At 42.7% G+C, this 15,520-nt stretch overlaps 1 protein-coding gene across 2 annotated transcripts; it reads right to left on the bottom strand.

Moving 5' to 3' along the window:
• Positions 1 to 871: 871 nt before the first annotated feature.
• Pcdh18 (protocadherin 18) lies at positions 872 to 14,919 on the bottom strand. 2 transcript variants are annotated; one of them, XM_038347516.1, is made up of 4 exons: positions 12,032 to 14,919; positions 11,160 to 11,248; positions 10,902 to 11,065; positions 872 to 2,796 (listed from the first exon to the last, which is right to left on the bottom strand). In XM_038347516.1, the coding sequence occupies exons 1-4, from the start codon at positions 14,516 to 14,518 to the stop codon at positions 2,129 to 2,131; spliced, it is 3,408 nt and encodes a 1,135-aa protein (XP_038203444.1). In that variant the 5' UTR covers positions 14,519 to 14,919; the 3' UTR covers positions 872 to 2,128. The 2 variants fall into 2 exon arrangements, with proteins under 2 accessions (XP_038203444.1, XP_038203446.1); XM_038347518.1 differs by having other exon boundaries at positions 11,160 to 11,245.
• Positions 14,920 to 15,520: the final 601 nt, after the last annotated feature.

Below are 15,520 nucleotides of genomic sequence, written 5' to 3'. Positions count from 1 at the left end.
ACTGGGGAAAGGAATGTGAGAAATAATCTGAAATCATGCACTAACACTCCCTTAATCTGTAGGCACGGGAAGCAAGAATAACCAGAGAAGCCAGGAGAACCCAGTGGTTGGAGACATGAAATGCCTTGTGTGGGGATACTGTGTTTTATTTATTTCACATTATTCAAAATCTCTACTTCTAGCTTTGCTCCTTTCAGTTACTGCTGGTGTTATGAATTAAGAGCAGTGAAGTTAGAAAGCCTTTTTTAATGATCGTATGTACTGAAGGGAAGTGGAATTGAAAGGGAAAATGCATTTAAATGAGCTTAGCACTAGTGTGTGTGATCTATTGAAAAATAAACAGAAAATTTGCCTGTAGCTGCAGTACCACCAATTGAGATAAATGTGCCTTTTGGAAGAGATAATACATTCTCTTTAATATGAGACTCCTGTGGGAATTTAAGTACCTTAGTTTGGGCCATTCCGGGGTTATCTCAGTTAGATAACATGGCAGTCCCTGTTGTGAAACCAAGGTGGGTGTTTTAGCCTCTTGCAAAGCTTGTGAGGCTATTTTTGTTTTTCTTGCTCAACTTAGTATGACATGTTCTGAGAAAGGTTTCTGTAACTAGAGTAATATTAAAGCTGTTATATTTGTGTTTTTGTTTACATTCCAAATGCATTTAGATCACATAATGCAGAAAAACCCAATCAATTACTTGCATTCCAATGACTGCTCTCTGTCTCATATCATTTCCAGTGTGTTCCAAGCCACTTGGCTACTCCCTTTCTGTCATGTGATGCCCAACGCTGAATCCCCTCTTGGCGAGAGTTTTGAGCACACAAAGTATTTAAAACATCAGAGCGGGAGTCTGACTCATAGACAGGTTCTTAGTTTTGCTTTAATTTTCCTTTTATTTTCACTGACAGTAAAATTTTCAGGAGAGTACAATCAAGATAGTGTATTAATAGAAATAACATTCATAGAAGCTTGAACATAAATGATAATAGTCATAATAAGGATCTTGCGTACCAAGGCATTCCACACGGAAGATAACAGCACAATAAATAAAGTTTTCATTTGTCACACGATAAATCAAACAAAATTGCAGTAACCAAAACATGACTTTATAAATGTTCATATGCTAAAAATACAAGCAAATCCATAAAAGCATGCACAAGAGACAAAAGCTAAACATGAATAATTATAGCCAAAAAAGACAATGCAGTCGATACAAATGTTCAAGTACTATGAGAAGAGAGGGAGAGATTCAAACAGGAATTTCAGGTTTACTTACTGAAATTATGTTTACTAATTTGGGTGGAGCATGGGCAGGGTACTGACTTATCTGTCTTTGTTTATTAACACTCCTTCCTGGTAGAATACATAATGTATTCATTTAGAGTACAGATTCCACTTCATTAGATCATATTTCATATGCCAAGGTTTAAATCAGATGCGCTGTTTAGTTTAAATTGCAAGCAGACATTTCCCTGCTGGTAAAATATTCTCAAGACCAAGCTCATCATTGCTAGGAAGAAGTCCCATGTCACTGCATTCCCACAGATACAGCAGGATGGTTCTAGGTCTAAAATTGATTTATGCCATTCCTCCATTTTGCTGTGAGAAGTGATCTCTCATAGCTAACAGAATGCAGTGAGAATGGTAATCATAATATCGTTTAATGTTTCTAACGATGCTTAATTTTTTGTAAATATTGAAAAGGAAGTTCTGTCACTTAATGAAACTAAGAATTGCCTAATGCATTAGTGAGGTTGTTTATACAGCATAATATTCTGCCCCAGCTTAACTAATCTAAGCAGTACCTTTGGTTGAAAAGGATATAGATTCAAACAGTGGCTAGTTTCTGCATGATTAGGAAAACATGTTTGTCATGGGAGTAAAAAAATAAAATTTGTCTGTTAAATTACACATAAATATAAGGTACAAATGTATTTTTAAAATACAGATTAAAATAATCACACTTGCATCGTGTACATACGAAAATACAGTATTTAATATTCAATATACACAGACACATTTATGATAAATGCAACTATTTGGCAACGCCAGTTTTTTTTTTTTTTTTCGGGGTTTTTCCTGTCCCCTACTTCCACACACATGGAAACACAACGGCTCCGCTAAAGTCCCCTAACTCTGGCGGACGTCTTGAAGAAGTTTGTTGATCTCAGCCACCAACTCACTGGCATCCATGAGTTCGTGTTTCCCGTCACTAAGATGGTTGAGCACATTGTCAAAATCATCTTCCTCATAGTTTTCAGGGATCTCCTCCATGGCTGGCAGCCACTTGGAAGAAGGCTGCACACTGGAGTGAGTCCCCAGAGAGGTCCCAGAGCTGCTGGTGGGGTTCTGAAAATGTGTGCTGGCTGCCCAGGCCGCAACCCCTTGTGGGTAACCCCCAGTTTTGGCCTGTGCTGGACCCTTCCGACGTTCCAGGGAGTTGGACCGGTCCACTTCGCTGCATTCAGAATAGGGATCTAGGGATGCAGGGAGGAGGCGCTGGAACACACTGCTCATTTCTGAAAGCAGAGATGATGTGCTGGAGTCCCCCGAGTCCTCATCACTGGGGGAGTCCTTCCCAAAGGTGGAAAAGCTCTTTTTTTTCTCCCCAGATTCTGCAGGCTGGCTGTCGTCATCGAGGCCCTGGTGTGAGAGCTGCTGCTGAGGTTGCGCTGGGAATTCTTCTCCGGGGATGAACATGTTGCTTCTGTAGTCTGAGGATGGTGAGGGCAGCGGGGGCATCCAGCACTGGTCAGAGTGGCCAAGGACCCTGCACTCCTCTGTGCACAGCCTCATTGCTAGGAACAAACAAAGCAAGGACGGTCCATTAGTATACAGGGCAACATTCAAAGTCATGGGGAATGCCATTTTATTCGTAGAGTAGAAAGAGAAGGTTTGTACTATTGTCATGATGCTAGCCTGTGATTGCACACATTACATAGACTACAGTTAATTTTCATGTGTATGTTGGCTTTATGGACCAGTTATCATACTTGCTGTTATATTCCTCTACATATTTAATAGAAGGGAGTAATTATTTTTGGTAGTACACTGTGAACATAAGAAATCAGATCATTGTGTATGTATTACTTATACATATTATTGAAACATAGAAATGAGACTGTGTATATTGCCTGCATCCCATCCTGATGAAAGAGAGGAGAACAGGCCTGTTGTAGTTGTTCATTCAAGAATAAACATGGCCAAAAGAGTCACGGCTTGGGTGACCAAACAAAGGATGAACATAAGCCTGGGCGGTGGTGGCATGTCTTTAATCCCAGCGCTCAGAGGCAGAGGCAGGCAGATCTCTGTGAGTTCGAGGCCAGCCTGGTCTGTAGACAGCCTGGTCTACAGAGCGAGTTCCAGGACAGCTAAGGCTGTTACACAGAGAAACCCCCTCTGAAAGAAAGGGGGGGGGGGAAGATGAGCATGGGCTGTACAATGACAACAGCAAGAAATTGATTTTAAGGTGAGATCTTTTGTTGAAATATCACCAGGTGACCTCTCCAATGAATCTTCCACTAATTTTTTTTTTTTTTTTTTTGGTTTTTCGAGACAGGGTTTCTCTGTAGCTTTTGGAGCCTGTCCTGGAACTAGCTCTTGTAGACCAGGCTGGTCTCAAACTCACAGAGATTCGCCTGCCTCTGCCTCCCGAGTGCTGGGATTAAAGGCGTGCGCCACCACGGCCCGGCTTTCCACTAATTTTTTTGATAAGAACTCTCCACGTGTCTTTTATTTAAATGGAGACACTAAATATGGTTCTCCCGTTACCATCTGCATTGTATCAGTCTCTCTTAAGAGTTTTCTGTTTGTTTGGTTGGTTGGTTGGTTTTTCTAGACAGGGTTTCTCTGTGTAGCTTTGGAGCCTGTCCTGGAACTCGCTCTGTAGACCAGGCTGTCCTCGAACTCACAGAGAATCCACCTGACTCTGCTTCCACATGCTGGGATTAAAGATGTGCTCCACCACTGCCCAGTCTTCTCTTAAGGGTTTTTACACATTATTCACTGGCTGGTTAATTAAAATAGCAATGCAATATGTTCTTAATTACTACCTTAGGTATCCTGAGTTGGCCTGTTATAAGGTATTTATTTCAAGGTTTGGAATCCATTAATGTTTAATCACATGGAAAAGTCATCGAAAGCTGAAAATTATGAGAAGTACATTCTTTAATCCTCACATATGTTCTAGTTACCTAGTGGGCTGTGAGAGGTCACATTCCTAGAAAATGCTACAAATGAGATAACCAGAAAAATATAGAGCAGCTAAACTGCATAAAAACAGAGATATATAAGAATATGCAAAAATGTAGTCTATAGAACAACCACTGCTTTCAGGGGAAAGCTTGATCTTTAAATGTCTTTACATTTTAAGACAAAGGACAGAATTTCCGTAAATGTAAAGCAGACCTCATATCTGGAATAAAGCAGATGAGTGCGAGCCATAGGGGCACAGTCGGCACTGACTGAGAGCCGATTTCCAGCTTGGTCAGTTGAAATTATGCCACGCTGCTTACTAGGGGAAGCAAACCGCCTACTGTGTGCATGATACCTTTTCTACAGGCTGGTGGAAGTGCTGTATAGAGATTGTAGTCACGATAATTTCTGGAGGAAAAGTGAGCAGAAAAGGATATATAATGATCCCCTTTAACTACGTGGAAGTTACTGCTCTTTATCACTGATCTTCATGCTAATTCTGGTCTCTTTTTAAATTTATTTAATAAAAATTTCCACCTCCTCCCATCCTCCCATTTCCCTCCCACTCCTCCCCCTTGCTCTCCAGTCCTAAGAGAAGTCAGGGTGCCCTACCCTGCGGGAAGTCCAAGTCCCTCCCCCCTCCACCCAGGTCTAGGAAGGTATGTATCCAAACAGACTAGGCTCCCAAAAAGCTAGTACATGCAGTAGAATCAAAACCCGGTGTCATTATCATTGGCTTCTCAGTCTGCCCTCATTGTCAGCCACGTTCAGAGAGTCCGGTTTGATCCCATGCTCATTCAGTCCCAGCCCAGCTGGACCTCCATTCTTAATAGAAACAGGAAAAATTGAGGAACAAAACTGAAAACAAGTACAATAAGAGAAGGAGCCAGATGATATGAATCCAAAAATTGTAAAGTGTGAAAAGAACACAGGAAAAGAATAAGAATTGAGGCAGGGAGCCTTTGTCTTAGAAAACTTTTTGGTCATTATACTATGAGGAAAGATTCAACTGAACAAACCAGGGGGATTTAAACAAAAATCACATGTTTCGATGACCAACTTTGGGTACTATGCCACATGCAAGTGTTTGTCGACTCATATTTTAATCCATTCATTGGAGAAAACAGTAAAGAAATTGAAAAGCAGCTGATATAAACAGCACCTACGTTTCCTCAGCAGAGAACTCTTACCGTGGCGACGCCCCCACTCCCGGCCCCTGCCTTGTCCTCTGACTCTCTAAACACGAAACGAACAAGACCTGTGTATTGTCTACCTCCCTTCTGGATGGAAGAAAGGTGAACAGAGCCTTCTGTATTGTTGTTCTGGCCCTCAACTCTGAGTCTTTAGGCTTGGGAAGAACTTCTTTGCAGCACCGCCTCATTTGGCTTTTATTTCCTTTAACAGGGACAAAAAATTACCTGGGATTCTGAGGATCTTGACCATACACAAGCTGTCTCAAAACCTGAACACAAGGAGCTTGTAGGTAACAAGATAATATACCAATTTGACCCACGTGACTAACACAACCCTCTCAGGAGTGGTTGTTAAGCGGTGAATGATATTTATAACACAATAGATTAGTGAACATTTAATTATGCAATAATTAATTGACTGGAGAGATTTACCAATGGTTAGAACACTTGCTCCACAATTGCAAGGACCAGATTTAGCATCCTCAGAACTTATGGACATGCGTAGTGGATGTGGCGGTTCCCCTGTAACTCCTGCCTTGGGCAGTGGAGACAAGGTCCAGGTGAATGTGTTGGTCCACCTGTAATACTGCCTCGGACAGTGGAGACAAGTTATTTCCAGAATATGCTAGCTAACTAGACGACTGACATCTAAGAACTCTAGGTTTGGTTGTAAGGTTCTGCCTCATTGAATAGGATGGAAGAACTATTGAGGATGGTTGCAGGCATTATCACAGAACTCCACATGCATGGGTATCCCCCCCAGCACAGGCACACATATCACACAAATACACCCACATATGTACAAACATACACAGACTCAAATGTTCACCACACACGTTAATGAAATGGGGGAGAAAAGGGAAATTATGGAGGCAGACTGATAGGAAGGGTAGCAAAAATGAGGCTGTGGGAAAGAAAGATGGAGAATGAAAGGGAAAGGGGGCTGTTGAGAGGAGCAAAGGAAAGGGTGTTCAGTGTTATGGATGTTCTAATCTCACCCCTAACTCTTGAGTTCAGCTACTGGACACTGCATGCGTGGCTCAGTGCTGAAAATGTTCCATCCCGTATGCAAGGATCTAGAGAAGCTGAGCAATGGCCATCTTCTTTGCCATCCTTGGGAATGTTTGAAAGCTCTCTTGAGGTATAGTTTTTATGGTGATAGGAACAGGTAAAAACAGAAGGTCTCCTGAACCACGATATGACTGTGGGTTTTATTAATGTCCTGTACTTTACAAGTGTGGTGGGAAGCAGTGCAGTGAGCATAAAAGAGAACTTCAGTCAAGCCATTAACTCTGAAGTAACTAGTAGGTCAACCTTGAAAATCCCATCAAATATGGGCTGTTTCAGTGCTTGGCTGTCAAAAGGGCTATGACCTAGTTCTGAGCTGCACATCACAAGGGATATCAGAGACACCCAGGTAAAGCGGCAAGTGAGATGATGCCTGGGATCTGTTGAGAAAGGAAAAGGAGTGGATGTGAACACGGGTACCCCAGAAGACAGAGCAAAGTTGAAAGAAATATGTGAGCAGCATTAGGTACACAAAGCGAGGGAAAGGCAGCTTTTTGTATAGGAAGTGCAGTGTGTACAAAAGAAGAGAAGACTCTCTGCCTGCTGTAAAGGATTCAAAACTGACATGATCGAGATTAGGCCGAGAGTGCATTTCATTGGTCTTGGAATACGAAGATAATAGTTGTGTTTAGTGTTGCTGAGCAACAAGAGTCAGGGATTGACTTTGAGACCAAAAAAAGAAAGTGATTTAAAATGTTCTGAAGATTGTGAACCTGTATGGAGTAAACATTTGACAGTGGGAGGAGCCAAGAGACGTGAAATAACAGCACGCCCATTGGAACAATAAACCAGCCATGGAGGAAGGCCAGGAGCCAGCGAAAACACCCGCTAGAAGAGCAGAGTAGAATAATGAAAAGTGAGGATTTGAAGTACTCACAGATGAAAGATGATGAAAAGTAGAAGAGACGGAATCAAGAGAAGGATAAAAAAAACTAGACAGTGGGGCCTTTACAAGCCGTCTACGTGGTGTAGCATACACTGGGAACATGGAAGCGTTGTGCACACATGCGTAGTGTTGGAGTTCGCTGTGGAATGAGGAGGAAAGAAAAGAGCTGACGAACATGAGCCAACGGACAAAAATGCATGTTTGTTTAGCTGCTCAAAAAAAGTACATTTGTGTGGGAATTGGAAGAATGGATGACCAGAAATGACCCTGTTGGCAAGCCATGCAGTGCAACACAATCTATATTTGTCCACAAATCAATGCAGGAAAACAGTTGGAATGAGATACTCCAGTCCTAAAAATATTCATACTTTAGAAAATTGTGCTGATCTCTGTTAATAAGATTCAGATGTGGACCAACATTTTTTTTTTCCCTGCTCAGGGTATTTCCTGGCTAGATACTTCTGAAAACCACAAGTTTTACAACCTAACGTGCCTGCAGAATCGCCAGAATGAACAGGAATGTAGGATCTCGGCACAGTGTCACCTGAATGGTGATCATGGTTCAAAGATGGTTATCTCTGTAGACACTTAGCATGCACGGCAATCTGTGCTGGCAAAACATCCATATAATAGATCACCGCTCATTTCCCAGTCCTCTGTAACTGGAGAATAGCTCATCCACATGTAGAAGCAGGAAACAAGAGAGACAGGAATGTGTCTCTTATGACATACTTGATTAAAAACACACATACATGCACACATGCACACACACAAAGTCTGTGATTTTGGACAACTCTGTGATAATGACAGAGATGTAAACACTTAGTAAGTAAGACTGACCGTTTTCTAGAGTTTATCTTTGCCTACCTACAGTGAACCCAATCTCTTTGTTCTTTAATATTTATTACTAGTATTTTAAATCATTACTGAGCTAAAGTACTAGGTAATGCTCCTGCCATGAGCATATGGAAGGATGATAACTTTGGAAATATAGGAAAAAGGGAAAGATGACTGGCTCTGTTTTTTCTTTCTCTTTTTTTTCTAAAAAAGAACACAGATAAGAAGCATTGCGAAGAGAAAAAGCACAATTTTGACTTGTGTGGCCTTCTCGATTCAGTTCCCAGAATTGAAGGAGTAAATAATGCATGGGTACATAGATAATATACTAACAGTTAACTATTCAAATTATATAATTTTAGAATTTAAAAAGACATCTGTTGTTGTTTAGGTCTACAAATGGCACAGTTATTTTTCTGGAATTATCTATTTTTTTATCCTCTATTTTATTGCCAAGATAAATTAAAATTCCAATAAGTGAACCAAAGCATTTTAAAATATCTTCACAATACTGATGATATGATCATGTGTTCCTGTTTAGGAAATAATCTAATCTGGGAAATTCTACTATTCTTGTCTATGGCTTTGTCAGCATCACAATATGACAGAATCATAGAAATTCAGTGACCTATGTCATTATATAAGCCAGAAAAATAAAACTAATTCTCTTTGAGCATGGTGTCTTGGGGCACATATGTTCCTTTAGATACTTCAGAGATTTGTCTCCAAATTGGTCTAAAGAATCTATAAATTTAAAATAATAGATTCTATGGTGACTGTGCAAATATAGGTTGTCATGCACACAGTGTGTCTCAATGCAACTAGACATCCTTCCTATACATTTGTCTAGCCAGAGAAAAGGTATCTATCACTGTAATAACTCAACTGAACAAGCAACACTTGGTGGTTGCAGAGAGGCTGGTATAAAGGATATAAAAGCAAACAAGGGTCTAGGGAGATGGCTCAGCGGGTAAGAGCACTGCTATATAAGCAAGAAGATCTGGCTTAGCACCATGTACAAGCCAGATGTGGCTGCCTGTGCCTCTAACCCTGGCAGTAGATGGCAAAGACAGGTGTCCTGGAAGCTTGCTGGTCAACTAGCTAGCTGTATCCAAAAGTCTCTGAAGGAGACATACTCTCCCAAGGCAACAGGCAAAGAGGAAAATAGAAGATAACCAGTGTCATCAGCCCCCTACATGGAAACACATGGGTAAACACACATGCACATGTATGGGCATGCACACATACACAGTGAGAGAGACAGAGAGAGAGAGAGAAAGAGAGCGAAGAAACCTTTTATTTAAAAGAAAACACTTGTTATCTAAATAAGTCATGGATTCATGGTTAGAGATGTGGAAATTGATTCATATCTCCCCATCTTATCCCCACCAGGCACAGCCTGCCTGACTGAGATACATTATTGTAACCTTTATAAGCTTCCAGGTTTCAAAGCTGAAAACACACATGAACACAAATGTCATTACCACCACCACAACTTACTCCAAAGAGCATAACGTCAATGTTTTCAAAATGATAAGAGCTTATTCACTGACATGTGTAGAAAGTCAACAACCATCACTATAGCTAACTCCAGTGTCAAAGCCTGGAATGAGACGAGGCAGGTAAAAGACACCATATGAACCCAGACTAGCCTGGGCCCACAGGAGACCTTGGACACAGCTGGGAAGAACTCTGCTGCTGATTAGCTAGTGCTACCATGATTTCTATAGCTCATGAGAGCTCAAATTCTATTTATTGAATCTCCTGAAATGACTGGTAAACTCCCTTATATTTTCTATACTCCTTTATCCTTACCAAAAAAAAAAAAAAAAAAAATCATGTTAGACAGAAGTAAGATGGAAGCAAACTATTGCTCTTTTTCTCTGGGTGTATTGTTAAATGACAGTCATTTGATTGACAGTCGATGGGTTTAGACATGTGGATAGGCAGAGAAAAACATCTGTGTTCCTAAGGGTTGATTTCTTACTGCAGCCCTTAGCAACAGAATGGTCACTGATATTCTCAGTATTTGCCCAGTTGGATCAGAGTTTCGGCTGCACAATTAGAGGTAACAGTCACGAAGGAAAAATTGGTTGAAAACTTAATAGCCTCTCCTCTACCTGGCTGTGTGCTTTAGAAATCCCCCTCTGGGTTTGTTTTCCTCCTCCTTCGCTGTACAGACTCCAAATGAGAAGTGGCATGAAATATGCTCCCCTCCCCACCTACAAAGGTACATTCCTTCACCTATTTTTAGGGCTTAAAGTATACCCTTTCCAGTATATTTTAGTCTCTGATTTTGTGAGTTGGTTCCCATCACAGGAAATGCATCTTCCAAATTATAGTCCAGTCCACCACTGTTCACCAAACAGGCTGTCTGAACACAAACAGCCACCCAGTAATTTTCTAGAGTTGCTCGGGAGTGCCCTATGGCACTGCTGGATAGGACAGAAAGAGGAGGGTAGTAGTTTGCTCTTCTTTCATGCTCTCACTCCTTCCTTTATGAAGCCCTCACATTTGCTCCTTCTCTACCAGCTGCTTATTGTGGATTTTGAGAAGAAAAAACTGAAACTGTCTCATGAGTGTTCACTGTTAATAGTGTGCAGATGACACCCACTTTAGTGAGAAGGCTAAAGACAGCGGAAGCAGCAGCATGGGAGAAGCTGTCCATCATCCTGGGGTTGTGGTCGCTGCGAAAATAAAGATTTAGCTATCATTTTCCTCTTACCTGCTGGGATTCTTCCATCCGTGAGAAAGAGGTCACTGAATCCTTCCCCCAGCAGCCTGTCTATTGGAGAATCGCGCCCCAAATCATAATCACTGTCTCCTGCTTCGCTGTCCCCACGACCACTGTCTTTCAAGCTGAATTTATCCATGTCTTGAAGGGCATATCTAGAAAGATCAGCAAAACCATAAAACACAATTTTATGCTTCAGCATTTAAGTTAACTTGAGACATAACAGCTCAGACAAAGGATAATTCATACCTATAGCTCCTGGAATACTTGTTTCCACGAAAACTTGGCCTTGGCTGATATTGCCCCTGATGAAGCATGGAGAGAAGCTGGGAGACCTGCTAGAAACCAAAGAGACAGAGCTGATTTCTGAAGAGTGTGTGTATGGGGGGAGGGAGAGACCCTCAAGCACTCACAAGGGAAAATGAGAGGCTTGTTATTACATGCCAAGCTCACCATTTCTGTATGTCAGTGATTTACATATGTTAGACCATGCAGAAAGTGCAGCCAGCTGGGAAACACAGCTAAAATATATTGCAGGGAGAGTTGGATAATCTCAAAACACAGCTGAGTTGCTCATTCTTGAAACGCTTGCTTTTAAATAACTGCCTTCTTTTACAGTTCAGATAAAATGGTCAGACATTTTAAAAAAATAGTCAAAAAATCCAGTAAAATACACTGCTAACCTACCTCGTTAAAACAATGCCAGAAAACCATGTAAAGTTTTACAAGGACAGCATGCATGGGAATGAGATTCTGAAGGCCCAGGATCTTGACTTTTTTTAGGAGAGATTTTAACAAAGAGACTAAGTGGAGCCCTTTACTTTTTTTTTAACTCCCCAACATCTTACTCTGAGAAGTGAAGGAACTCGTTAGAGAGTCCTGTGTGAGCTTCATATTTATCCTCTGACATCACACATATTACATGCAAAAGTGAATTATTTATTAAAAAAATAGAAGAGCATGACAAAGGGTGTATTTGAGATAGGGACACACTGTGAACTGTGAGTCCTGTGGGAACTGGATATTGCTACTTATCAACGACAGTCTTAAAAGTGTGCTTACTGCTCAGCCTGTGAGCATTCACAGCTGGCTGAGCTGGGCGATGTAGTTGTTGTTCTTACCTCAACAGCAGGGGTGGCGTGGGTAAGCTCTAGTGAGAAATTCTCTGGCACATGGTTTGAGGAGATGGTCACCAAACTGTTGAGTGACTGGTGACTGTTTTGACTCTGGCGGCTGCCCATCTGCCCCCTTTCCAAGGTTGGCGACGAAGACGGAGAGGGTCTATGATGAGATCTGATGGGCAGGGTGCCATTGATGGTGGGTACCAGTGTAATGTCTCCTTTGTGAATCTGCCTGGATGGCCTTTTGGGGTGATGCTGGTAAGTAGATTCTGCCACCCTGCAGTTGTAGGATCTGGTGTCTTTCTTTTCCCGATTACACCTCGTGGCAAAGAGCACCATAATAGCCAGCAACACTGCACAGATTGCTCCTAAGGAAATAATGATGATCATGGACACATCCAAGGATGCTTGGCTGACAGAGGTCATGGCTGTGCTGGTCACAGACTCTGCGTAGTCGACGATCATGCACTTTAGAAGGACTTTAGTGTGAAGAGGAGGATTGCCTTTGTCCTGGATGATAACAGAGAGGGCCCATTCATTGGAGGGAAGGGATTCCATACTGACATTGGTATGAATGTCACATGATCTGGGATCCATGATGAAGATGTTCTCCTCATTACCTGCTACTATGGAGCAGCTGAGTTCAGCATTTGCACCAGAGTCTCTGTCAATCGCCCTTATTCTTGTGACGTGAAAGCCACTTTCAGCTCCCTTGGGGATGGAGATTTCTGCAGTATTATTGTGCATGGCAGGCCCTATCACCACAGGGATGTTGTCATTCTCATCAATGATGGTCAGAACGACTGTGGTATTGCTTGCAAGCTGCTTTTGGCTGCCTCCATCCCTTGCCTCCACCACAAAAGTGATCTGACTTACTTCTTCATGATCAAAGATCCTGAGGGCGTAGATGGCACCATTAGATGGGTCAACGGTTACATATGTGGTAATGGAACTTCCCAAGACAAAACTCTCCAAAATGGTGTATGTCACATGTCCATTTTCACCGAGATCTGGATCTGTGGCTGTCACCGTGGTGATATAGGCCCCTGGGGAGTTATTCTCAGAGATGGCAAATTCATATCGGCTCCTCTGGAAGCGAGGTGGATTGTCGTTTATGTCATTGATTTGAACAGTAAAATGTTTCACCGAAGAGAGGCTGGGTGTGCCCTTGTCCTCAGCAATCACAGTCAAACTATACTCAGATCTCTTCTCTCTATCCAGCGTGGCATTGGTCAAGATTAAGTAATTGTTTTCATATGACTTCTGAAGTTTAAAATGTCCATGCCCGTGAAGTTTACAGATTATTTCTCCATTCGGCCCAGAATCCTTGTCTTGAACTCTGACAATGGCAACAAATGTATCAATGGGATCCCCTTCTAAAACATAAGATACTTCTTCTTTTCCAGGGGGCATAAGGTTTATGCTAATTTCAGGTTTATTGTCATTGACATCCACAACCTTAATTATAATTTTGCAATGAGCAGGAATGGAATTGGGACCCAAATCTTGGGCTTGAACATCAATCTCATAGGTCTTGGTGACTTCATAATCCACTGGCTTAAAAAGAGTCAAATGTCCCCTTTCTGAGTCTATCTTAAAAGTCTCTATAATTTTGGGAGCCACATGACTGCTGAAAGAATACACAATTTTCCCATTAGCGCCCTCATCTGGATCGGTGGCATTTAGATCCAGGAGTAAGGTTCCAACTGGGGAGTTTTCTAAGAGTTGTATTGTGTAAGACGGCTGTTCAAAGGCAGGGCTGTTGTCGTTGGAATCCGAAATGCTGATTTTCAGAATGGAGGAGCCAGACCTCTGGGGCACTCCCATGTCGGAGGCCGTGAGCTGAAGTTCGTAGCTCGCCTTCAGCTCGCGATCCAACTCCCTCACCACTATGAGTTCAGCGTATTTGGCCCCATCTGTCCTGGTCCGCACCTCGATATTGAAAAAATCATTGGCAGAGAGCGAGTAGGTATGGAGGGAATTTTCCCCAACATCTGGGTCGAACGCACTGTCCAACGGGATTCGAGTCCCGACTGCCGCGCTCTCCGATATCTCAATGGGGATGACGGGTCTTGAGAATTGAGGGGAATTGTCATTAATGTCCAACACGTCCACTTCAATATGGAACAGCTGCAAATGCTCGGTCGGCAGAGTGAGCACATCAAACTCTATCGAACAGTTCAAGTTTTTTTGGCATAGTTGCTCGCGGTCGATTTTAGCCCCTATGCTGATTTCTCCGGTATTCTCATTTACCACCAGGAGAGGAGAATTCCCCCGTGGCATGGCTCGAAAACGAACGGCTGAAGGGTTCGGTAGCTTCAATAAAACGTCAGCTACATCTTCTGATAGTCTAGCAATTACCGATCCGACCCTCTGCTCCTCATAAATCCTGTATTTCAGATTTTTACCCAAGACATCGTAGCTGAAAAACGCCATCACAAGTGCAAGTGCGAATGTAAAGTGCATTTTAGTATTCATTTGGTACATTAGTCGGTTCCTATATTCCGTTCCCAGGGTGAATTAAATCAGCCCGGCAATCCCAGCAACTTCCTCCCGGCCACTCAGAGCTCTAAGCCACATCAGGTCTCTGAGACTTGAAAGCGACTCTTAATCACACAGCAATTAGCAGCTCGCAAACTTCAGTTTTCATACACACCGTGTGGCGACTTCCGGACAGGAGCGTGAAGTCCCCTCCTGGTGGGGGTTGGCCGCCAGTCCTCCCGGCTGGGAGCAGCGTGTCACCTCGGCCTGGCTTCCCGCGTGGACTCCGTCCCCATCTATTGCAGGGTGCTGGCGGAGTCTGCAGTGTGTCTTTCCCTGGCGATTCTTGATTTTGTTCTTCTTTTCCTTTCCTTTTCTCTGCTCGACTGCAGACTAAACACCCGTGATTGCTGACTCCAGTCTGAAAAATCTCTACAACTTCACTTCAACTCAGACAAAGCTCTTTGCCTGGCGTGTGTTGAATCGCTTCCAGCCAATCAGCGAGCTTCCAAATCCGAAGCTGCTGGAGTCACCGGAGCGAGGGAGGGCGCGCGTGGAGGGTGGGAGCCGGAGGGTGTCGGGCGCGGGCTGGGGACTGGCGGGGGACGCGGGAGCGCGGCCGGGGGTGGGCTTCAGCCCTCCCCGCCCCTCCTCCATCCTCCATCTACTTTCTTCAAGCGTGCCGCGACAAAGGGGAGACAAATTACAGCAGGAAAGGAAAAGAAAGAAAAAGAACAGAGAAGAAAAGAAAGAAAGAAAAAGGCAGGGGGAAAAAGAGAAAAAAAGAAAGCAGGAAAAAACTTTAAATCAACTTCTGGTCGCCTGTATTTATATGGCACATTAAATAGTTCTTGTTTTCTTAATTGCCCTTTTCTTCTGCCACAGACATGTAATCATCTGCTTTTCGGGGTCCCTTAAATGCTGGTTTCACTTAAAATACCTCCAAGCATTGTGTCGGTGGAGGAATTTAATAAAATGGGAAAACTTGCTTCTAATTATGCACTTTCC

This window comes from Arvicola amphibius, chromosome 11 (assembly GCF_903992535.2).
Source record: "Arvicola amphibius chromosome 11, mArvAmp1.2, whole genome shotgun sequence".
Lineage (NCBI taxonomy): Eukaryota > Metazoa > Chordata > Mammalia > Rodentia > Cricetidae > Arvicola > Arvicola amphibius.
Note: the sequence above shows the minus strand (reverse complement) of the source record. Positions and strands in the feature narration are given on the sequence as shown.